Source organism: Calliphora vicina, chromosome 3 (genome assembly GCF_958450345.1).
Source record: "Calliphora vicina chromosome 3, idCalVici1.1, whole genome shotgun sequence".
In the NCBI taxonomy this organism is placed as follows: domain Eukaryota; kingdom Metazoa; phylum Arthropoda; class Insecta; order Diptera; family Calliphoridae; genus Calliphora; species Calliphora vicina.
The window spans coordinates 25,247,646-25,274,504 of record NC_088782.1 but is presented as its reverse complement, the minus strand read 5'-3'; the positions used below and the strand labels follow the sequence as shown (position 1 = coordinate 25,274,504).

Genomic DNA, 26,859 nt, shown 5'->3' with positions numbered 1-26,859 from the left:
AGCATTACCTTAACTCAAATACAGAGCATTACCTTAGCGCCTTGGATATTTGGCTTTGGAGTCGATGCGGCTGGTTGATCGAGCTTCAGATACGATCTCTTCAGATACCATTATCGTAATGGATCCGTTTTCCATCGCTAGTAATGATTCGACATACATAATCGTCTTTCAAGGTCTCTCAGCTTCAATTCTTATGTGCCCAGTTCCCTTCTTTTGAAAGAATCCTGCTGCTTGCAAACATTTTAAAATTGCTGATTGAGTATCTTCCTATTATTTTGCAAGCTCTTGTTGAGTTTGAGCCTCCAATTCTTGATCTTCAAACTTTTTTGGCTGGTCTGGGTGATCTTTGTCTTCTGTATTAAAATCACCATTTCTAAAACGCACAATCCATGTTTCGAACGTTGAAAACATTTGGTGAGCAATCGGTGTACTTCAGCGGAACCTTTTTTCAAATTAAAGAAGTAAAAGGAAACTTCCCGATATGATGATTCGTTGGTATAAAATTCGACATTTTCGAAGCAAGAATAAACTTTGTTGTTTACACAATTCACATTTACACTGTTCAATAAATAAGTGAGAATAAGTGACTGATAAGTGACCTTTCAAAATTACAGATCGTAAATTCCCCATTGTGATCACCAAATTATATGCTAAAATTTCAAATAAAACCGAAATGAAATTGAGGTGGCATTGAACAAATTTGACTTTTTTAAACTAAAAGAATAATACATTTTGTAATATTTTTAAAAGTACTTCTGAATATTAAAATATCATACACATGTTAAATAAAGTATACACTTACAAATATATTTTTTATATTAAATTTTATTAATGATGAGTGAATAATAGAATGACATGAAAAGCTGAACTACATATGACGACTAATTAGGACTTCAAATAAGTAATTCAAATAAAATTTCCTTAAAAATTGGGAAGAATTGTTTCTCAGAAAATATGTAATTTCAATTTGCATTGTTTTCAATGTCTTCTTAACTGAGTGAACTCAGTTCCATGGAAATTTTAATGATTAAAATATCAAACAGAAAAAGGAAGGAAGGCAGGCACAATCATTAATCATGGCAAATGTCTTTTTTTGTTGCTTTTTGTTGCCTTTGGGAGGGAAAATTTTATTTTTGATTCCCTTTAACTTGCAAATTACGCAAATTTGTTCAACTGGAAATGTAAATAAAAAAATATGTAATAATAACAGAAAGTTAACAAACATGCATACAATCGCAAAATAAATAAAAAAAATGAATTCAAAAAACAAATAACAAGAATTTGTTACTTGTATCTTGTTACTTTTAAAATATTGTTATTTTTTTGGGTATTAAATTTGCAGCCTGTTTAAGTAGAATTTTTTTCGAATTTATTAAACGCATTTCGTTATTAAACTAAATTCTTAGAACATTTGAAATTATTACATAAAAAATAAATAAGAAAATAATATCTTTGTTAGAGATTTTTGAAAGTGGGTCGTTTTTAAAGAGCTATGGCCAATTATGGACCGATCGACGTGAAATTGCATCCAACTATTTCGCTATATTACAAAGACAACCAATTTCTTTGACAAAATTACACCCAATGTAATAATAAGTACTAAATAAAATTTCATACAATCAAGCCCTAATAAATTCTTTAATTATTATATAAACATTTAAATATTAATTGTTTTTTTTCCTCTTATTTTATTTTCGTTTCTCCAACTAAATATCCTAGAATTTCTACAAATGAAAAACAAACCAGAAAATTTCAAACAAATAAATTTAAGCATAAAAATGCCAAGATGATGATGATGAGAAAAATTATGGAAAATGATGGCAATGATTTCAGTGGTGGCAGCACCACCAGCAGCAGCATTAGCAGTAGTTGCAATGAAAGTAGCATTACCAGCAGTTGTGGCAGTGGCAATAGTTCTAATACAACAACACCCACCACAACAGTTTCTACGGTCATGTGTAGAAAGCGTAAGAATATGAAGGTGAAAGCGAAGGGTAAAGCTCAACGTTATTGCAGGCGTCCGCGAATGTCACTGCCAAATATTTGGTTAAATGGAGCAGATCAGAACGGGCGGGAAGAAGACGATATGGAAAATCAACAACAAAGGTAAGTCGATTGATTGTATTTTTATGTTTTTCATCAAATTCTGAAATTTTTAAATACAAAAAAAATTTTAAATTTTATTTCTCCAAAACATTTATTTTGAAACATTTGTACAGTATAAATTTATTCAAAGTATTGGGCATTGTTAGCTATGACCTTTTTCCATCTTTTTGGGGCAACTTATAGATTCCGAGCCAAAATAACTGCTCATCTTTAGAGACCAAGAACGAATCAAGCCAATTTCGGATATTTTGTTCCAAAGTGAAGTATATCCCAGTTAGGGCGTTCTGCATCGATCGAAATAAATATTAGTCGGGCAGGGCACCCCGGTCTGAACTATAAAGTGGGTGAGGGAAAACTTCCCAACAACTTCTTTCTAATAGTTTTTAACAGTTATTGCAACATGTGGCCTAGCTTTGTCATGATGGAATATTACGGTTTCATATTGTGGGAGTTTTTCGGCCAATTCTCGATTCAAACGAATCGGTTGTGTTCGGTATATGTTTTCTGTAATGATCTGGCTAGATTTCCACAGCTTATAATAGATATAACCCTTTTAATCCCACCAACAAAAGAGCATTCCCTTACAGCCATGAATATTTGGATTTGGTGTCGATTCGGCTGGTTGGCCGGGCTTCACGATCTCTTACGCTTCGGGTTGTCATAATAGATCCATTTTCAATCGCAAGTAATGATTCGGTGCAAAACTGAGCTTCTTATATGGCGATCAAGCAGCATTTCAGACATACAAAATCATATTTCAAGGTCTCTCAGCTAAATTCGCATGGTACCCAGTTTCCCTGCTTTATGATGAATCTTGCTGCTTGCAAACGTTTTGAAATTGCTGATTAAGTTGCTCCCAATGATTTTGTAATCTCTTGTTGAGTTTTACAACAAACTTCATGGAGTAATGCCTCCAATTCTAGCTCTTCAAACTTTTTTAGCTGGCCTGGGCGATCTTTGTCTTCTGTGTCAAAATCACCACTTCTGAATCACACAAACCGTCTCTCGCACATTGAAACCAATGGAACGCATTCTCCGCTTTGGTGAGCAATCGGTTTGCTTCAGCGGCAATTTTTTTTCAAATTAAAGAAGTAAAGCAAAACTTTTCGCATTAAACGCTTTGTTGTTACAAAATTCTACATTTTTAATGCAAAAAAAAACGTTGTTGTTTACACTATAATGTTCAATAACTAATAGAGAATAAATGACAGATATTTACCCTTCAAAATTACATATAAATTATTATAAACAAAAACCTCTTTCAAAAGATACGTCATCTATTGTAGACCCCGCATTTTTAAGTGATAAACCCAATAATATCCTCAAAATATGTTAAAATCTCCAAATCCGTCCCCCCAAAATTCTGTCCACAAATCAAACTTTAAAGCACAAATTTGGTGACAAATCCCCTTGTCTGCCTACTTCCGAAAATCACACACGAAAAAAAAATTAAGAAATTTTAAAAGAAAACAAGTAAGAAAGTATGGTCGGTCAAGCCCGACCATATAATACCCTACACTAAGTAAAAGGGCAAAAACATTTTTCTTTTAAAATTTCAATAATTTATATTTTTGAGTGATTTTCGGAAGTGGGCCTTATATGGGGGCTATGACCAATTATGGACCGATCACCTTGAAATTAGGTAGTGTGATTAACGTCTATATGAAAGTTTACTATATTGAATTTTGTGTGTATACCAACATTTTTAAGAGACTTATGCATGTTAAAGTGATTTTTGAAAGCGGGTATATATGGGAGCTATGACTAATTATGGACCGATCGTAACAAAATTTGGTGAAATGAATTTTGTATATATAAAACTTATTTAGAGTGAAATTTGTGGAGATACATGTATAAATTAAACGTTTATGACCGATAAAGTCCAATTTCGGGAGGACATTTGTATTGGGGCTAGGTGAAATAATGAACCGATTTCAGCCAGTTTCAATAGGCTCGGTCCTTGCGCCGACAAAATAATATGTACCAAATTTGATCGAAATATCTTCAAAATTGCGATCTGTACTCTGCGTACAAGGTTTACATGGACAGCCAGCCAACCAGACAGACGGACGGACGGACGGACATCGTTTAATCGACTCAGAAAGTGATTCTATGTCGATAGGTATACTTTAAGGTGGGTGTTAGGGTATAAAAAGGTGGTGTAGGGTATAAAACGTTTTTGCTCATTTACTCAGTTTTACTCGACTTTACTTTCTTACTTTTTATACCCTTCACCTTCGTGAGAAGGGTATATCGATGGCTTAATATAAAAAGGCCCTAACTCGTGTCTTTTTAAGTTGAGTTTTTTTTGGCTAATTATGATATATGATCGGATCATTTGTCGAAGTAAACGAAAATCTGGACTTACAAAAAAACACGAGTTAGGGCCTTTTTATATTAAGCCATTGATATACCCTTCTCACGAAGGTGAAGGGTATAAACAGTAAGAAAGTAAAGTCGAGTAAAACGAGTAATATAAAAGCCATCGATATATAAGTTTGTCATTCCGTTTATAATTTCCACAATATAATTTTCCGACTCTATAAAATATATATATTCTGGATCCTTATAGATAGCGGATTCGATTAAGCCATGTCCGTCTGTCTTTTGAAATCAACTTTCGGAAGCCCCCGAAGCTATTTTAAATCGAGAAAATCGGTCCACAAATGGCTGAGATATAAGGAAAAAACCAGGACAACCTCGATTTTTAACCTATATCTGGATTACTAAGTCATTAATATGGACAATATGGATATCTAATGATAGATATTTCAAAGACCTTTGCAACGACGTATATAATACCATAGTAAGTTGGACCTACAATGGGTCAAAATCGGAAAAAATATTTTTTAACCCGAATTTTTTTTTTCACTAAAAAAATTTTTTTTAGAATTTATAAAAAAAATATTAAAATAATTCGAAAAAATATTTTTCCAAAAAAAATGAAAAAAACAACTTTGGAAAAAAAATAAAATTCATTTACCTAAAAATATTTAAAATTTGTATTTTGAAGTATAATTTAGTGAAGGGTATATAAGATTCGGCGCAGCCGAATATAGCTCTCTTACTTATTTTCACTTTAAATACATACAAATGTCGCGTTCGCAACTGTGGAAATGTGCATATGAGAATTAATAGAAGAGGAGATATTTTCAAGCATAAATTCGGTTTGACCAAAGCTGCTTTTTGAACCTAAATCGGGGTTTTCTTATCCTTTAGACACTTGATCTCTGTTGATCTTCATGGTTCATAATCCAAAACCATTTCCTTCACATGTTACAAATTCCTCATCTATCAGCAAATTCATATCAATTTCTATCACTGTAATTTGAAGTTTTGTATGTGAGCTTGTTTTTAATTATAAATGTTTTTTTCTTTTTAAATCATCATATTGACATCAAATCCTATTTGAGATTTTTCGTCTTTTTTTTTTTGTCATACCTCAAAATAAGACATTCTTTTCAGTGGGTTTTTAACCTAAAGTATTTAATAATATTATTATTTAAAACCCATTTGAGCTTATAATATTTATTTGTATCCTTTAACTAAAATACCCTTTTAACATACAAAAAAAGGGAATCCTCTTACATGTATTTAATTTCGATATCAAAATAATAAAACTTTTTTCTGCATACAAAAATAAATAAGCTTTATGGAAAAATTTAAGCAGGTGTATAAGGGAAAAATCTTTTTAAATTTTAAGGTCACAGAGTGTGTAGAAGTGTCAAACAGTAAATGTTGATTAAAAAAGAAAAAACGAAAATAAAATTAAACATTTATAAGTTTATTTAATAGAACTGACGCACAATATTTAATATTAAACATTAAAAAAAAAACATGTTAAATCAAGTTTTAAAAAGGACACAACCTTTACTAAATGGTAATATACATATTTATATGTTCATTTAAGTACATATAGGAAAAAAAAACAAATAATTACAAACATTTTAAAAATAATAATAATGGGGGCAAAATGTTTAAAAACATGTTAATAATGTGTTATTTCCAACGTACTTTTTATATACATACATACATATTTAAAATACACATCTATTCGTTTATATTTAATAATACATAATAACAAAAAAATAATACAATATAATTGTGCCCAGTGACATTTTCCTCATTTATCTATTATTACTCGCTGCCGTAAACGGAAGTTTTATTTTTGTACTCGAACATGTTTTGTCGACAACCACAAAAAAAAGAGCATTGTAACACTGTATGCGTGTTTGAAAATAAAAATACGATACCAGCTCATTTCCACATGTTGGGTTGTAATTTTAATGTTCACCTTTATAATTGCACGTGTGTAAAGTAGATGTCATCAACTCTTCTTACACACCCAGATACGTTTATGGATGTGCAACATTTATTAATATTAATTTCATTAAAAAAGTGCCGCACTGTGGGGAAATGAAAAAAGTGGAAAAAAAATTCTGTAACTTCTAAACGATTAGACCGATTTTAATAAAAAGTTTTGAATTTAGACTTTAAACTTAGTGGGAGCAACATGTGGGGTATCTCGGGTATATGAAATATTCAAAGTGATGCCAATTTATCTACAAAAAACATTCCTATAGATATATTTTACGAATTAAAATTTCAGTTTTTTTTACAAACCTCTTAGTCTGATTTTTTTCTAATATCAGAACAAAAGTTTTCCCGATTTTCTTGAAATATTTTGTTTTTCAAAAAAGTACTTTCTTTATTTTATGTTATATAGAAAATAAGAAAAATATAAATAATGTATTTACATTTTTCTGAAAGATAACATTTTTTTAAATATTATAAAAGAAAAATAATTTAAAAATTTGTTTTACTGATTATTTTATAACCCAAAACTTGGTACCCTCGAAAGATTAAAAATTCTAATAAAATTCCCATTTTTGGGAGTTTTGAAGATCTAAAACATTAAAAACAATACTTTTATTGCATTTTAAAAATATAAAATTTCCCAAAAAAAATTAGCTAAATTTTGTTTTATTTATTTTTGCAAAAAATATTTTATAAATTTTCTAGTTTTTAAAATTTTATAGATTTTTGAATAGAAGACACAATTTCCTAGATACTGTATTTTCCAATTTATTGAGCATTAGGTCACTTTTATATTACAAAATACAGTGGTGGCCAGGTAATTAAGACAAAAATTGTTTGCTAAATTCCAAGTAATTGTCAATTATTTTTTCAAATATTTCCACAAATATGTATGTATGAGGACTGTTTTAACACACAAGTGTGTTTTATTCGACTGTATCAATTCATACATATTCACCACGAACTCATAAGATTTTTCTACAACTTGACCAACATTTTTTTTTTTTTTAAATAAACATATTTTCTCACATTTATATCATTATAATTTTCTTATTATAAAATATTCGGACCAAATTTCGTATTTTTAGTTTCATTAGTTTCGTTCATATCATGTTATTAACAGCGGATGTTCGCTGAGGTGGGTCAACGTATTTCCACATATCTTTGTCCATATATGTTTTACCGATTTTTCCAAACATTTTTGAGAAACTAGAAACATTAATAATAAATTGCATACCTTTAGAGCAGGGGTGCCCACAAGTTCCTTATGGAAGAGTAAACACCAATACATTTAAAGAAAAACTACATTTTATTCAATATTTTTTGTTGTTAAAACCAATTCATACAAAGAAAAAAGAAAAAAAAAACTCACTTTCAAAACACACATTTGATCGCAGTCGTCAATGTTTACTAGCAAAGCATACGAAAGTGTTGTTGCTTTGAAGAACAACAAAAAAATAATAGCGCTATTCACTGTTAAGTGCGAATAGTCTAGCATCATTGCAAATGCAAAATTTTACCGTAATCCAATAACAAAATACACACAAAAACATTTACAATTTTACATTTGCAATGATGCAATACCATTCGCACTTAATACTGAACTCCGCTAATAAGACAAAGTTGTTTGTGTATTTTGTATTGCTAGTGCTGAGTGATCTAGTGAGTATACAAAACACACAGCCCATAGCTAAGAGCATTTACAAAAACAAATGAGCACCAAGAGTATAGGGCTTGGGCATGACTGCTTTAGAGGTCCTTTTATTTTGGCTCTAACGCACTTAAAACTCAGTTGATGAAAAAAATTCAAGTATTTGTTCCCAACAAGTTTTTGGTATGGCCTGATTTGGCTACAAAGGGCTCTATAAATACCGAAATTTACATCAAGAATATTTACAAAAGAGGATGATTCTTAAAGGCCTGATTTGGCATCCTGTCACTATGGTAAGCAAGGTCTTGAGTGGTACAAGAACAATAATGTGGCATTTGTACCAAGAGAGGCAAATCCTCCAAACTGCCTGGAGCTAAGGCCAGTAAAGAGATATTGGACTCTTGTTAAAAAAAAATTAAAAAACCAAAATTTTTTTTTTTTAAATTTAAAAAAATATATTTTAAATTTAAAAAAAAAAATTTTAAAATTCGAAATAAATTAAAAAAACATCTTTTGAAAAAAAAAATGTTGTTTACCTAAAATTATTTAAAATTTGTATTTTGAAGTATAATTTGGTGAAAGGTATATAAGATTCGGCACAGCCGAATATATCGCTCTTACTTGTTTTTAATCAACATGTTTTTTAAGAAATTTTATTAACATCGGACTATCCGTTTAGAAGTTATAGATTTATTTACACTTTTTTTCATTTCCCCCACTGTGTGCCGTTTTAATTATATAATTGACGCTCTGTGCAGCCTTAAAGTCATATATATTTTGGCTTAAAGCTGAATGGATTTTTGTTTGTAGATTTCTGTAAAAGCCTTTGTCATATAAAAATTTAATCATGTAACAAAATAAAATAAAAATATATTCTTTTGCCATGACACACATATCCAATAGAATTTATAAAAAAAAAATAATTAAAAAAGTGGGTTAAAAATTTAAGTATTGTCGATACAAAAAACATAATCATAATAATGATTAAGATTTTGTTGGCTAACAATTCGAAGCGGTTAAAAGGTAATTCGCTAGCATTTTAAAATTTTGTAAGTTTTGAGACCGTACAGCGCTATTTTTAACTAGAAATCTCTACAAGTTTTCTGAAACTGCTGGAATCAATGGCACTAGAAAGTGTTAAGCTCTTCATTGGCAATATTTTCGAGGCAATTTCTTTCTTACACATGTAACATTTGTGGCATTGCTTTAGGCAAAAAACTCTTGCCTCCCTTAAATGATTTACAGGAATTTTTGTGTTTTATTATTGCATGTCCACTAGGCGTACAATAAATAAATAAATATTGCCGAAATCCTACACAAAATATGTACTTTATTTATTGTTAACAACATTTGTTTATTTTGTTTATAAGCAAATAACAATATAAATGAAAAAACCCTTGAAAAGAATAGAGAACAGAACACCTCCCTTCCCCCAATCCAAAAAAAATATAGTGAATAATAAAACACAGATAAAATTGTCAGTGATAGAAATAATTTGAACATCACAATGTATCCGTTGTTGTCTGTCTGTCTTTACACGTTCGTTTATTAGTTTTTCGGGCAACATGCATAACGATGCATGAAAACGATTTTCGAGAATTTCACCTACGGGGAATTAGGCATCAGTTTGTCAATTTGATTGGAATATTTCGGTTATAGCCGCCACCCTGTTGTTACATATGCCAGACCTTGGTAAAACGTTATGTAGATGGATAGATGGATGGATGGATGTATCTACCAAATGTATAACCAAATTCTTTCTATGCTGTTGATGTAATAAAAATAATAAAAAAAAAGACAACAGCAAATTGTCTGTCTATGGGTATCTGTTCGTAAATTGCAAACATATTTTATTTACCTGCAAATCTAGCCAGAGTAATAAATTGAATTGGAAAGGCGTAGAAGGGCGTTTGTAAATAGACAATAAAATAAAAGAAAAACCAAATTATTTTTATTTTTTTTTTCTCTCATTTTTGCAAAATACGAACAATATTGTATAAAAATAAATGGGTTTTATCGATTTTATATCAATCTAAAGATTAAAAATTATAAAGAAGAAAAAATAAAAAAAAAACTTAAACAGATAGAATTCAAATATGCTTAAAATATTTGAATCATAGAGAATAGATATAGAGCGGAAACTCTCCTGTCAAAGACCTAACTCAGTTGTCAGAAACCTAAGTAGTGTGAACGTATAAGTAGAAAAAACTATGTGAAAACAAAAAGAACACTCGTATGTGTGATAATTTTGAGTAATTTTTTTGTTTGAGTTTTTTTCTAGTTTCCACTCTATGTTTCTCTATGGTTTGAATGCCAAGTCAGTGCGGCGTAGACACAGGTTTGTCAAGTCATTTGTGATATTTTAAAATGTGTTGAATTCAAATAACTGGTCTTAAATAAGATGATGTGAACCAAACATGGGTCAAAATTGCCAGCAGATTAATTAAGGCATTTCTTTTAATTCATATTATCATTTAAAAATTGTAGTTCACACACAAAGAGACAGACCATTTAGGCCATAACATATCCATTTTCACAGATTTAGCAAAACAAATTGAATAAATGACAGCCAATTCTGCAGATGTAGATTAAACAATATAGCCGCTATAGTCGAAAGTCCCTATGAGAAGACCCTCTATATGATTCTACTAACACTCTACTACAAAATGACACTTTTTGTCAGAACTTTGATAAGCGATCTAATGGGGGTTATAGGCCTAGGTGAGGACATACTAAAACCGTTTTCAAAGATTTTGAAACACCCTCAAAATTTTGAGTTATTTTGAAAAAACAGTTTTAGGGTAGGTCGTAGTACTTTAGTACCTCTAACTCACACCTTTTTAGACCGATTTCAAACTTTTAAACAATTATGAATAGACAAAAAATTAAGTTTTCATGTTATGTATGCATACAATGTATATTCCAAGAAATTATTTAAGTTATAAAAAGTTTAAATTTTTTTTTATATTTTTCGTAGTTATTGAAATTCAACAATAGTTATTTTAATTTTTTTCTATGAAAACCAATTTTTTTTGCACAGTGTTTTAAAGACAATTTTATATAGACAAAAACGAGATATTACTTATTAAAATCGGTTTATATTTGTAAAAGTTATTAAACTTTTGCGAAAAAAGTTCGAAAAAATTTAGCTTGTAAATTGAAAATTTTTTTCGTATAGTTTTTTGTTTTTTTTTTATACTCAAAAAGTTATTAATGAAAATATGAATAACTTTTACAGTTTTCATCCTATTTCAAAAATTAAAACCATGTTTTATTAAGAACTAAATTTTCTTTATACATTTATATACATTTTTATAAGCTTTTATATCAAAATAAGCAATGAAAAGCGACTAAAATCAAAAAAGTTGATAAATTTTGTTTTTTATTTAGATATTCTTGACAAAAGCAATACTTATGACCAGGGAAACCGGAAATATGCTCTAAAAAAGCGTTTTAGGCGCTTTAAATATGCTGTAAAAACTTTAAAATATGCTCTTAAAACTTAAAAAATATGCTCTTCAAAAAACAAACTTTTACATAATTTTTAACCAAAAAAAATTTACTTAAATTTTCAAATAAAAATCGTTGTCTATTGGATCTGAAAACATTTTTAAATATAGAAAATGTTCTTTCGACATCAACTGATGTTACAGGAGCAAATTTAAAAGACAATATTTCTTTAACACTTAGAACGGTTAAGTTTGAATTAGAACTAAAATTTGATATTTAGATGGAGCTATTATTAAAATAGTGCTTATTTTATATTAAAACAAGTAAGAGAGCTATATTCGGCTGTGCCGAATCTTATATACCCTTCACCTTATTATACTTCAAAATAAAAAATTTAAATATTTTTAGGTGAACAAAAATTTTTTTTCAGTTTTTTCATTTTTTGGATAAAAAAATTTTTCGAATTGTTATTTTAAATTTTAAAAAAAATTTCTGTTTTTTAATTTTTTTTTGTTGAAAAGCCATCTATTTTTCAATTTTGAATTTTAAACAAAGGAAGTAAAGACCTGTAACACAACAGCGAAAAATAAGTAAGACAAAATTTGTTTTTGATAAACTCAAAATATGCTATTAAACAGTGAAATATGCTCTAAAAACGCAAAATATGACATAAATATGCTCTTAAAACAAATATATGCAAAAATATGTATTTAAGGGTAAAATATGCAAAAATATGCACTAACAAATCGATGCCAAAATTCTTAAATAGTTCTGAAACGTGTAAATATCTTATCCATGTGCTCATTCGACTCACCAGAAAAAACATGCATTTGCATATTTTGGTTTCCCTGCTTATGACTTACAAAGGTATCAATAAATGCATGTCATTTTGAAGCGTAATCAGTTTTCTTTCCCAACACGTTAAAAAAATAAAAAGTGGACAAAAACTGACTAAGTTATAGGTCGATAAGTTGACGAACATCACTGAAAATGGTTTCTTTAGAATAACTTCTGAATTTGAGGGTGTTTCTGAAATTTTTTTGACACAATTTGTAATGTACTCAGCAAGACCTATAACCCACGCTAGGTCGTTTTCCAAGTTTTTTTTTTCCATCGTAGCACCGTGTAATTAAGTAAGTCTATTTTTGTGGCAATAATTTTTATGATGATGGATTATATCATTTACATGATTACCACAAACATATCGAGCCCTTAGCGCCAAATTATCGCAAGCGACATTTTTAAAATTTTTGTTTTATTGCAGAAATTAAAATTTTATGGACCGACTGATGTTTTAGCGTTCTCAGAATATCAAAATTGTTAATAACATCAAAAATATAGGGGGTAAGATTTTATCTTAAGTCAATGTTTATATTTTACAGTAAACAAATTTTATCGTAAGCGACAAACAGTGGTATAGAAAAAAAAAAGAGGGAAATAAATCTGTAACTTCTAAATGATTGGATTGGTTTGAATGAAATTTCACGTGTGCAAAAAAGAAGTGTTGTCGAGTTTAAGTTTTGAACGTGGATCCCACCAGGAGCGCGACCAAGGGCCCTCAAAGTAGGACACATACCCGAGGTGTCCTACTTTGAGAGTTACATGTTTAAAACGATATTATTTCTTGGTTTGAGTTCCGATTTCAAAAACATTATACATGTAGAATCTTCTCATCGAGCACTACAAAAAACCTCGTCGTGGCTATCTATTATAGCTTAGGAGATATTCGCATTTGAAAATTAAATTTTCAAAATTTTTACCCACCCTACTCCAGTTTTTTGATAACAGCGTATCCAAATATTTCCCGATTCTCTCCAGTTTTCCTTTATTGGACTAACAACGCATGAATGTATCAAATGGAAAAAGAACTGTTTAAAAATAATGACTAAGTCCAAAGTTATATGTATTCGAATTTAAAAAAATTTTAAAAACAATTTCTCGCTATTTTTTTGGGAAAAAATTACTTTTTTTCTTTTTAAGTTATCGCAAAAAATTTCTAAGAGGATGTATAAGGAATTTATACTTTCTGAAAGCTAAGTTTTCGTAAAATATTTTAAAGGAAAACCAATTTCAAAATTGTTGTTACCGAGGGGATCAGGTCCTTTCAAAAAATACCCATTTTTTATGTTAAATAAAACTTTAGGCCAAAAATTCTCAAATCGCGTATCCGATATCAAAATATAGTAACCGATTATAGGTGGCTCAATATGTTTCTATTTATTTTGTAAAGGGTCCCAATAACCCCGACCCTGGTATGGATATTATAGCCAAAAAACTAAAAATTACCATTTTTGGAATTTTTCAACACTTTTTTGGGAATTGCGGGATTGCTGATAATAAATTTCAAAATTCGTTTTTAATTTTCCATTTTAAATAGAAAAATCTACATAACTGTGAAATTTCATTAAAAACTATTCATAAATAAATAATTTATTTCAATTCGAAAAATGTGTATCTATGCAAAAATTCAATAAAAAACATTTTTTGTCATATTTTTCTATAAAGTATTCCATGAATTTTTAACTGTCAAAAGTTATAAATATTTTTGAAAAATAGACAAATAGCTTGAACGAACTTATATTATATCGCATCATAACATTTTTAATTCTATGTATAAATTTCAAAATAATCGAAAAAACCTTCTCCTGTAAAATTTGTGTTTTTTCGCTTACGATAATTTGGCGCTAAGGGGTCGATATGCTGAATTACTAAAATCATATACATATATAATTGCTGCAATCATGTAAAACGTAACTGTAACATATTATGGTTATCGCAACCATATAAATACATTAAAAATAATAATGTTAAATAATGTTAAAATGATTGATGTGATCATGTACCATATTTTTTCTCTAATGGCAAACTTGAAAAAATATTCTACAAAAATTAAGCGACAAAATTCTAATATCTTTCCCTTATTCCAAATAGCGCAAAGTGCAGATAAAAGGCAACATTTTTGCCATTGAAGAAGGCTCCATTAGTTTCTCAAAATATTCAAAGCTTTATAATTTAGTGATTCACCATGGACATGTTATCCACAAACATATACATACTTAATTACTAAAATCATGTATATGATTGCTGCAATCATATTGAACCTAACTGTAACATATTATGGTTACCGCAACCATATAAATACAGTAAAAATAATATTGTTAAATAATGTTAAAATAATTGCTGTGATCATGTACAACTTTATTTTTAAACCCTACACCACCATAGTGGGGAGGGTATAATGCGTTTGTGCAGATGTTTGTAACGCCCAAAAATATTAGTCAAACACCCACCTTTAAGTATACCGATCGACTTAGAATCACTTTCTGATGGCTGGCTGGTCGACTGGCTAGCTAGCTGTCCATGTAAAACTTGTGCGAAGAGTACAGGTCGCAATTTTGAAGATATTACGATAAAATATGGTACATATTATTTGTTCGGCCCAAGGACCAAGCCTATTGAAACTGGCTGAAATTGGTCCATTATTTCACCTAGCCCCCATACAAATGTCCTTCCGAAATTGGACTTTATCGGTCATAAATGTTTAATTTATATATGTATCTTCACAAATTCTGCTCCAAATAAGTTTTATATATACAAAATGCATGTCACCAATTTTTGTTACGATCGGTTAATAATTAGTCATAGTTCCCATATAGACCCGCTTCCGAAAATCACTTTAACGTGTATAAATCGCTTAAAAATGTTGGTATACTCACAAAATCCAACATAGTTAACTTTAATATAGACATAAATCACACGACCCAATTTCATGGTGATCGGTCCATAATTGGTCATAGCCCCCATATAAGGCCCACTTCCGAAAATCACTCAAAAATTTTAAAAGAAAAATGTTTTTGCTCTTTTACTTAGTGAGTCCCTTATATTTGGAAATAATTAAAGTATTTGAAAAATAATCAAACATGTATTTCCGATTTTTAGTTGAGTTAAAAAAAAACTAGTTCACAGTTTTGCAATTCCGTGCAAAGGGCAACACAATTAATAAAGCTTCATAAGTTTCTTACAATATTCATAACATTATATTGAACACATTTTCAACCTAATTAAACTTTATTACCAGATTATAAAAGTTCTTTATATTTGGAAATGATTAAAGTATGTGAACAAAATAAGGCAGGTTTTAATAAATTTTAATATAATCTAAAAAAATATTCATTTGTGTTATATTTTTTCCTCTTATTTAGTATTTATACTTATTAAATTTTCTTATTATTTCCCTGACAAATTCATATGATGCTAACTATTTCTGTAGGTTTATTAAATATTCGTAAAATTCTTTGCAAATATTTCGTTTTTATTCCCTTTTAAGAGAAAATGTTGCTGAGTAACCATAAAACAATCGAAACTTAAAGATGCCATAAGTAATTTATAAATTCATTTATATTAAATTGAGGAATTTATTTCAGTTTTATCTTCTTTTTTTTGATGCCAATATATTAGTTTGCAAAATTATTTTTGTAAGCTTATAAGAAGCTTTAACTATAACTATAGCACAGGAGATAATAATAAAAGCAAGGGAAACGGGATTTATTATAAATTGCACAACAAATCACATTATCAGATCTTGTATATGTTGTGGGGTGGGGGCACTAGCTTTTATCCCATGAAATTCGGGATACTTCTTTAGATATTAGATATATTGTGTTCCCCCTTTCGCCACTAAAATTTTTCTTTAAAATTCTATTATTATTTAAGTGTGAATATACACATTTCCTGCACTATACATTAGCAAGTATTTTCGGCTTAAGTCAATTATAAAAACGAATTTTATAACTAGAGAATAAATATATATAGGTATCTATAAGGGTATAAATGTATACTATCATGTATCATACACAAGGAGTGAGATCGAAAAAATCTTAACATACATAAATGTTAATAAAAAAAGAAACCACTAAACCTCTAGTTTTGATTTTTTTTATTTGATTGAAATTATTATTACAACTAACAACATATATTATTTTTATAGTTATAATCAAGAGAGATTATATTTTGACTTTTTTTCGGAAACCCTTCCATTATGGTTTTTATGTCACTGTTCGAACAGGTTGTCCATCTCCGCTTAAAATCTACAACACTTTTGGACACCTTTTTTGTGCTCTTCAATGATCTTTTAACTCTCCGGTTTGGTGGTCACTTTACTAACCACCTTTTCTATAGCCTTTAAAACATATTTTTTTTGGCATATATTGCCATTTTGCTAAACAATTATATTTTTTGAAGTCATCGTTTATGATTTTATTGCTATTTCGGTTGTTTGGTCAGAAAATTTAGTCAAAAATATTCGATTTCAACAAAATTTATACGCAACAAAAATTGTTATCATAGTTACTTTTAATGCCAACCGCCATGGTGGTTAGTAAACTAACCATTTCACTCCACAAAAAACCTTGGAATGGGGCGTTTTTTTTATGTATTGATTTATTGTTTCCTACTTTTTATAATAAACTAAAGTAAAAATGCAATTGTTTTGATTTTTAACTTATACACAAAAAAGCGACCAATAACTCTACACTGGCTTTAGCTCCAGACAGTTTGGAGAATTTGCCTCTCTTGGTAGAAATACCCCATTATTCTTCTTGTACCACTCAATCCCTTGCTTAACATAGTGACAGAATGCCAAATCAGGCCAAAAATAAGTGGACACATTAAGAAGTCTTATGAATGGAAGCATCCTCTTTTGTAGACATTCCTTGATGTAAATTTCGATATTTATAGAGCCCTTTGTAACAAATGTTTGGCTTCTTTTGCCGCAACTGCACATTGCTTGTCATACCAAGAACATTTTGGGAAAATTTTCAGATTTTGGGTCCTAAACTTTTCTACAATATTCCCCCGACCATCTGCAATATAAAAATATTGACCCGGAAGCTGCGAAAAATTACCAGAACATAAATTATGCAGCAGGTATAATTTTTATAAAATTTGTCTTCAATTTCCGTGCTCTGTCTTTGGCCACTAAATTTTTAGCAGAGTTCCTGTCAGGAACTTTTTGAACCTGCATTGGCTCTAACTTTTCATACCAAATAGTCCGATTACTGAGCTAGTCGGACTGCTTTCCTACCGTATGTGTTGGGAGCTCTTTTGAAAATGCTTTATTTATTGGCTTTAGACGACCATTCCTTCTACCTAAACCAGGTTTTCTATCAACGGACAAGTTCTCTCGATACTGTTTAATAACATTGAAATGAGTTTGACGGCAGACCTTTGATTGGTTGGCCAAGTTATTGTAGGACCAAGTTGGGTTTTGTTGAAAATATTTAATAATTTTAAAACGGACTTTTTTCTCGCCACTAATTTTAATCAGATTATCAATAAATGAACATAATTGACATTAAATATAATAACTGACATACTTTTCAAAGGTAGCTGATAAAAAAAAATCAAATAATACTTGGATAAAAAGTTTTAAGGAAAACCGTGTGTTAAGGTTTTTTCGATGTCAGTCCTTAAAAAGGAGTATGTATTTCAGGCATGATGAACTGTCAAATTATTTGCGCTGTGCAAGAAATAATAAGAGCATTTAAATTTACGAGCTGATTTTCTGATAGAAGTGTTCGGTGCATTTCGAAAAATTTGTTTAGACCTTTTTTTCTTCCTGATTTTCTTTCAATGTTCAAATCTTCCTTATACTGTTTAATGGCTTTTGAAACAGTGTCATCGTCACACTGTTACCTTCAAATTACCTTTTTGCTATTTTTTTGAAAGTCCCTATTGGATTTTTTTCTGAAAAGTTTTTATTATTTGTTCACATACTGCTGTGATCTTTTTGACCGAAATAAGAGTTCCAAATTAATGATATAAAAAATATAATATCTGAGGATAAGTTTTAGCTGGAATGGTGTGTAAAAGTTTTTTTTTACTCACTCTTAGCTTAGTGAGCAAACGTGCTAAGTCCACTGTTTAAGAAAATTGAGATTTTAATACAAAATATTAAAATAAGTAAAAATGCATTACTTGCATAAAAAAAGGTTACTTTATTTAAGTCCTCATACTATTCTAAGATGATCTAAAGATGTCCGTCCGTCTGTCTGTCTGTTGAAAACACGATATGGTCCAAACGAAAGCAGCTAGCTGGCTGAAATACTCTATGTTGATAAGGTTTGTTTGGTATTCAGAATGGACAATATCGGTCCATGATTTCACCTTTAAAATTGCAATCCAACATTTTACACAAATCAGTTCTAAGTACAGGCAAATCCCGGAACGAACGATATGTTGTCAGGCCCATTCGTTAAATTGAAAAATTCGTTATATCGAGATGTTTTTTTTTAATTTTGGACAACTTTTTCTGTATTGGAATTTAACTAAACGTATGGCTTTTTGATCCCTATGTTGGATGAGCTGTGTGACATTAGGAGGAATGAAAATCGTCCAAATATTTATATCTTTAGTGGTTTTTACTAATTGTTCTTCTGGAGGATGGCTTGGTGAATTATCCACGATTAATAAATCCTTCATTGTAGAAAATTAAACTTAGGGACAAACATTTAAAAAAAATGATTTTCAAGATTCCAGATTCCACTTAATTTGTGTGAAGATAATTTACAGCAAACACTTAGTCACGATTAAATGATTTCTTCAAAATACATGTTGAGAATTTTGTTATTCCATATTTCAATCATTCATCTAAATTTTTTACTTTTTCTTTCAATGAAATTCTTCTACAGTTTCCCTACTTAATTCACATGAACACTTGCACAATTATAGCCTGTTTCACAATATCGAATGAAAGATTTCGTTCGCATTCTAATTATTAAAAAGAGTAACCATTGAAAACGGTACTGTAACGACTTATTTTCTTATTTTTACATTCTTTACTATTTTTGTTTTTCATACTCTCTGTTCGTTTTATTGAGCGTACAATTTTCGAAATGTTCGCTATATAAGGTTGTCAATGTTAAAAATTTGTTTGTTTTTTCTCACCATTCGATATATCGATATATCATACAATTTTTGAAACGTTCGTTATATAAGGTAGCCAATGTGACGATTTTGACCGTGCGTTAAATCGGATTTTCGTTAAAGTGAGATTCGTTATATCGGGATTTGCTTATACTGTAAGGTATGGCGAAAATCGAACAACATTTTTCCCTAGTCCCCATACAAGGTCTCCTCCCCAGAAAATTACGTGAATATTATAATAATTAATAACACGGTGCTACGATGGAAAAAAAACTTGGAAAACGGCCTAGCGTGGGTTATAGGTCTTGCTGAGTACAATACAAATTGTCTCTAAAAATTTCTGAAACACCCCCAAATTCAGAAGTTATTCTGAAAAAACAGTTTTCAGTGATGTTCGTCGACTTATCGACCTGTAGCTTAGTCAGATTTTGTCCGACTTTAAATTTTTTAACGGGTTTGGAAAGAAAACTGATTACGCTTTAAAATGACTTGTATTTTTTGATACATTTTTAAGTTATAAGTATTGTTTTTGTTAAGGATATCTGAAAGAAAAACAAAATTTATCAACATTTTTGATTTTAGTATGAAAGTTTATAAAAATGTATACCAACATATATAGGAAATTTAGTTCTTAACAAAACATGGTTTTAATTATTCAAACCAGATGAAAATTCTAAAAGTTATTCAACTTTTAATTAACACCATTTTTAGAATTTTCTCCCCCAGCGCATATAAATAAAAATAAACAAAAACTGTAGAAAAAAAAATATTTGTAAAATTTTGAATTTACAAGGTAAATTTTTTCGAACTTTTTTCAAAAAAGTTTAATAACTTTTGCAAATATAAACCGATTTAAACAAGTAATATCACATTTTTTCCCATATAAAGTTGTCTTTGAAACACTGTGCAAAAAAGAATAGGTTTTCGTAGAAAAAAATTAAATTAACTATTGTTGAATATGAAAAATTACCAAAAAAATAAAAAATTAAGCGAAACTTTTTATAAAAACTTACACATTTTATGAAAGCCTAATTCTTTGTCTATCCATAATTGTTTAAAATTTTGAAATCGGTCTAAAAATGTGTGAGTTAGAGGTACTAAAGTACTACGACCTACCCTAAAACAGTTTTTTCAAAATATCTCAAAATTTTGAGAGTGTTTCAAAATCTTTGAAAACGGTTTTAGTATGTCCTCACCTAGGCCTACAACCCCCATTAGGTCGCTTTTCAAGTTTTGACAAAAAGTGTAATTTTGTAGCAGAGTGTAATTAATATCGTGATTAAATTGGACATAAACAACCTGAATATGAACCTGAATCTTTCTACCAACTTTCGGTCAATAATTAATTGACCCTACCCCCATATAGTCCCTCTATCTAAAAATTATTTTATTGTCACATATTGATGGTGGGATTCGGCACAGCCGATTATAACACTCTTACTTGTTTTTCTTTTTTTTTTGGTTTTTCAATGTTTTCCCTTTTAATCTACGTATACTTAATATTTAATTCGAATATATAATTACTATTACTTATACGCCACCAACATAAATCAATGTGTATTAAATAATGTTTTCATTAAAAAAAACAAACATTATTTCTTCATAAATATTCAAAAACAAGTAACAAAATTTAGATTTTTAATAAATTATATTGAAATTTATTTTAATTAAGTTTAAAAATACAGCAAACAATAACAAAAATGCAGTGAAAGTAAACAAAAAGGAAAATATACAAAAATATATCATAAAGTATGTATTATTTATCAAACAAAGTATTAAAAAGCCAGCCAAAATATAAAATAATAACCAACAAAATGACCTTGACACCATGTTTTATAAATGGGAAATGAAAAGAGAAAAGCTGAAAATTAAAAATGTTTTGTATTTTTTATGTAAAAAACCCATAAACAAATTATCTTTTTTGAACATAAATTCGAGCACATACAAATGCTGTACAACAACAGCATCATGGTGTCCTTCTGTGGGTATCTTTTTTTTGCACAAACATATTTTTGTTACTTCTTTTTTAAAAATTGTAAAAGACTATAATTTCTATGTGTGTTTTGCTTTTATAACATGGTTCAGTGACTTGCATATACATAGATATGTATTTGAATGTATATATTTACTTAGGTTTGTTTTTATTTTCTTATAGCTAAAGTGTACCAATGCCTGTCTTTTTTAACGACTTCTTGCATATAGATTTTTCTTGCTTTTATGTAGTTTTATTTAACCAAAATATTGTAGATAGAAGGAGAAACCCTTTAAGGTATTCTGTCCATAAATCGTTAACCCCTCAAACTGCAAAATTCTTTTGAAAACTTTTAAAATCATTTATAAATGCATGGCAAATGTTCTTGTTTTTACAAAATGGACATTAAAGGGTTAGAAAGAATAGTGTTGGACTAAAAGTCATACATTTTAGAATTTTACAGCAATATTACATGTAATATATTCCAATGTGAGGGCTTTTTAATACATATTAGGCTGATACATAGAGTGGTAAACAGTGTTATCAATCGGAAAACTACTACTATGTACGAAAGAATCTAACAGGAGGACATACGATATCAGAAAATTAAATTTGTGACCACCCTATTAGAATACAAGGAGAGATATTGCAACAAGTTGCGAGTTTTACAAAGTTTTTCAAACCAGAGGTGATCGACTTTGACACCCTGTAAGTAACCTTGTATTCAAACAGGGTAGTCACAAATTTAATTTTCTGAAATCTTAAGTCCTCCTGTACGTTTCTTTCGTACATCATTTTGTAATCTGAACAGTAGTTTAGAAGATACAAATTTATTACACCCTTTTTTCTGATCGACTCCATAGTGCGGTGACAAAATGACAGTTAAAATAATAAATTTTGTATTATTTTTTTCTTTTTAATTCCGAATTGCTATTGGAATTGCTGGCCGTTCCCTACAATTGGATTCCATATTTCCAAATTTGATTTCACAACCGTTTTACTTAGAATGACTTTATAGTCAAGACATTATTTTGATTTACCACCGATGAACCAGTGAATGCTTAATGAAAAGTCTCTTGGTTTTTATATGACAATAATTAGTACAAAAACATTTTCAAATTTAAAATGACTTTCTTTTGAGGATGAAATGTAATGATATCGACATGCATACAACCTTTAATGTCTTTTTGGTCAGTTATATGTTTATATTTAAACTCTTGCACATGTGTGATTCTGTTTGTTTAACTTTATGTACTTTAAGTCTACCTAGGAGTTATATTTTTATTTAGTTTTCCTGGTAAAAATAAGCAACATAAACAGTGTGCCAAACAAAAAACTTTTATTTGTATTAAGTTAAATAAAACTTAAACCGTTCATTATAAAAATTCTCAAAAATACGTAAATTTATTCAAATATTGTACAAATTCACTAAACATTAAAATATTGGCATATTATTAGGTATTTATAAATTTATCTACTTTTTCCGGAAATCCTCCCATTAAACATTTTATAAAAATATTGACCCTGAAGTTGTGAAATGTCTGCCAGTACATAAGTTTCATCATCCATTACACAAAAGGTTAATTTTTTTTTTATAAAATTTTACCTCAATTTGTTCGCTCGTTCTTTTGCTTTTAAGTTCTTTAACGCATTGCGATCTGGGACTTTCTGAACTTTATACGACTTCAACCCAGCATTAGATTTGGCTCTACGCACAAACGAATCAAGCATCAATGCAAATTAAAGCGGTTGAATCTACTTATTATAGATTGGCTTGGATACCGATTTAAAATTAGCGGATTTCGCAAATTTGTTAAAGTTATTTCTTTAAAACACAGCCTATTTTATAATATTTATTGTAATTTCAGTTTTTTTCGATATTTTAATTTTAAACATTTAGAACATTGTTAACCCTTTTATATCTGGGATCAAAATTGTCTAAGAAAATGTTAGTTAAATATAAAAAAAAAATCTAAAACTAGTGCTAAATTTTTTAACAATAAATTGCACGAATTCAAAAAAATATTTAACTCGATACTCGATATTGGAATTACAACTATTACTAAAGATTTTTTAAATATAACTAGTTTCTTAATCTGTCATTTTTATTTTCAATTCTAATAAAAACAAATGTCATTCTTTTTCATTGCAGGTATGAAACTATTATTATAATCAATCAAGCAAGTATGAAATCTAAATAAATATATTTAAGAAATTTATGAAAACCCTGAAATTTCAATAATTCTGAAAAGTTGTAACTAAACTAAACTTATAAAACCTTTGCAAAGAATTTATGGCAAAGGTATATTATTTTAAGTTCAAATACTTATAAAACCTCGTGCTTCTAAGATCTAAAATTGTTCTCTGTCATCTAAATACTAAATGCAGAATTTTTGAGCATAACTGGACAACGCGTTGTCGCATATTCTAAACGTTGCAACGTTTAGAATATGCGGCTAAACATGAAACTGTAATGTTTCACCAAGCAGAACGCTCTCTCTGGGATACGCTTCACTTCAGAACAGAGTATCCAAAATTGGCTTGCTTCGTTCTTAGCCTCAAAAGATGAGATAGGTTTGGAATCCATATGATGTCAGAAAGATGGGAAAAGGTCATAGCTAACAATTGTCATAGCTCCCATATAAGGCCTATTTCCAAAAATCAGGCACGAAAATAAATTATATCAATTTTAAGAGAAAAAGGTTTTTGCTTATTAACTCATTGCAAGGTATCATATGGATGGGCTTGACCGACTATACTTCCTTACATTGTTTTGAAATTTTTCATTTCGTCCCTTGTTTTTATAAACTGAAATTAAATTTCCTGAAATTTTTGTTAAGAAAATTGCTTTATTTTATGGTATAACTCAAGTATTATTATTAATCTTATTAAAATTATTAAATATTTTGAACAAAACCCAATTTGGTCCCAAAGTTGGCCAAACAACCAAGGTCTGCCGTATCTTGAGAACAAGTCCGTTGATAGAAAGCCTGGTTCAGGTAGATGGAATGGCGCACATGATGTTTCTAAAGATAATAAATAAAAAGGACTCTTTAGTACAAAAAGTTAAAGCCAATGCAGGTTTAAAAACATACAAGGCTCAAAAAGTTCATGACAGGAACTCTGCTAAAAATTTAAAGGCCAAAAACAGAGCACGGAAATTGAAGTCAAATTTTATACATAAAATATACATGCTGCAATGGTTGACGAAACATACATATGTTCTGGAAAGTTTTTCTAAGCTTCCGTTTATAAGACTTCTCTACTACAAGAACAATAATGCGGTATTTGTACCAAGAGAGGCAAATCCTCAAAACTGCCGGTCAGTAACGAAAAACCTGTAATTTGGGGCCGGAACGAAAACAACTTCAAGTAGGTTGTTTTCGGTGCTGTAGGAACGAAATTATTTTAATTATGTTTTTATTTCAAATTTAAAGAAAATCAAAATGAATAAAAAAAATAAATGTTCTTTATTGGAAGAGGAAAAAATAATAGATTTTGTCAAAAATAATGAAATTCTATTTAATGTGCGACATCCAAAATTAAAAACTAATTTCGTTTCTGTTTTATGCCGCAACGCACCCAACTGAAACGAAAACAATTCAGAAACGAGACGATGACGAACACCAACGTTTTTCAGTTTCAGTTTTCATTATCGGCGCCGATTACGGTGTATGCGGAAACCTAGCTTAAGGCCAGTGGAACAATATTGGGCTCTTGTTAAGAATAGAAAAAAGATGTCCAAAAGTGTGGTAGATTTTAAACGGAGATGGACTTTCTGTTTGAACAAAGTGACAGAAAGCACTATAAAAACCTTAATGGAAGGGTTTCCGGAAAAGGTTCATAAATTCAGCACTATCGATTAGAACTATAAAAAATATATTTTTTGTAATTGCAATCAAATACAAAAAAATTAAAATGTAGGTTTAGTAGTTTCTTTTTATACCCTTCACCTTCGTGAAAAGGTCATTCCGTTTGTAATTTCCACAATATAATTTTGCGAGCCTATAAAAGTATATATATTCTGGATCCTTATAGATAGCAGAGTCGAGTAAGCCAAGTCTGTCTGTTGAAATCAACTTTCCAAAGTCCCCAAATAACTTACATACACGATTTATACATCTATATCTCCGGAATTCTTCCGGCTCGGTTGCTATTTAAAAATCGGTCCACAAATGGCTGAGATATAACGAAAAAACCAGGACAACCTCGATTTTTGACCTATATCTGGATTACTAAGTCATTAATATAGACAATATGGATATTTCAAAGACCTTTGCAACGACGTATATAAGACCATAGTAAGTTGGACCTACAATGGGTCAAAATCGGAAAAAATATTTTTTCACCAAAAGTTTTTTTTCGCAAAATATTAAAAAAAAAATTTTTATTTCAAAAATTAAAAAAAAACAATTAGAAAAAAATTAAAGATTTATTAATTAGAAACATTTTTTTTCCAAAAAATTAAAAAAAAAGAAATATTTAAAATTTGTATTTTCAAGTATAATTTGGTGAAGGGTATATAAGATTTGGAACAGCCGAATATAGATCTCGTACTTGTTTATTAACATTTATAATGTTAAGATTTTTTCGATCTCACTCTTTATGTGGGTAAATGAAATACGAAAACTGTTTTTATTGGAATTTTTGTTTTCAAAATTAAAATTTTAAAATTTTTTTTAATCACCAATAATCGAAAAATTCTATATATAGATGTCAATCTAGTGGACACACTAGTTTTATTTAAATGTTTACTTCAGTTTCTTATTTATGGTTTTTTAAAGGTATTTAACATTTCCAGTTGTATGTTTCCCCCTTTTACAGTTTTCTAAGTTCAGTGTATTTTTAAGTGCAAGTTTGTTTAACTTTTTATCTACATTAATTCGAGCTACATATAGCTACAAATGGTTGTTTACCTTCTTCTATTGCCACAATTTTTTTCACTTTATTTGTTTTATATGTTTTTTTTTTGTTAGGTTTTTTCTTTCAGTTGAGGTCTTTTGTTGGCTTTTATCGTTGTTGTTAAGGATAATAAATAATTTTCTTGTTGTTGGCTTTTATTTTTTTGAACATGTGATAAGGAAACGGAAAGAGTTTAAAGTGAAACTAAAAATAAGAGTGTTTTTTATGTGTTTGTAAGGCATTTAAAGGATTTAGTTAGAAAATGAAAAGTGTGTTGAAAATAATATTGTTTCATTTTTGTGGCAATTGGTTGGGTTATATACTACATACTACATAAATTGTAAACTAAAAGTTGTTTAAATGTTTTTTTAAATAAAGACTACAAAAAGTTGTTTGTAACATAAGTGATCATAGAAAACAAATTTGATGATTTAATTTTTTTGCAATTTACTTTTGTGGCATGATTTGTGGCATGGATGTGACCATTAAGTAGCAAATTTCATGTTTTGAAAGCATATGTCCTGATTCGTTTATATAT

The 26,859-nt window shown here is 29.3% G+C and overlaps 1 protein-coding gene across 1 annotated transcript in view; it reads left to right on the top strand.

The window, feature by feature from the left end:
• Nucleotides 1–26,859, top strand: part of LOC135955357 (uncharacterized) — a 250,127-nt gene that overhangs the window by 215,714 nt on the left and 7,554 nt on the right. Inside the window, exons 7-8 of the mRNA XM_065505710.1 lie at nt 1,720–2,106; nt 23,572–23,599. Coding sequence (XP_065361782.1) covers nt 1,720–2,106; nt 23,572–23,599 — 415 coding nt within the window. The remainder of the gene's footprint in view (nt 1–1,719; nt 2,107–23,571; nt 23,600–26,859) is intronic.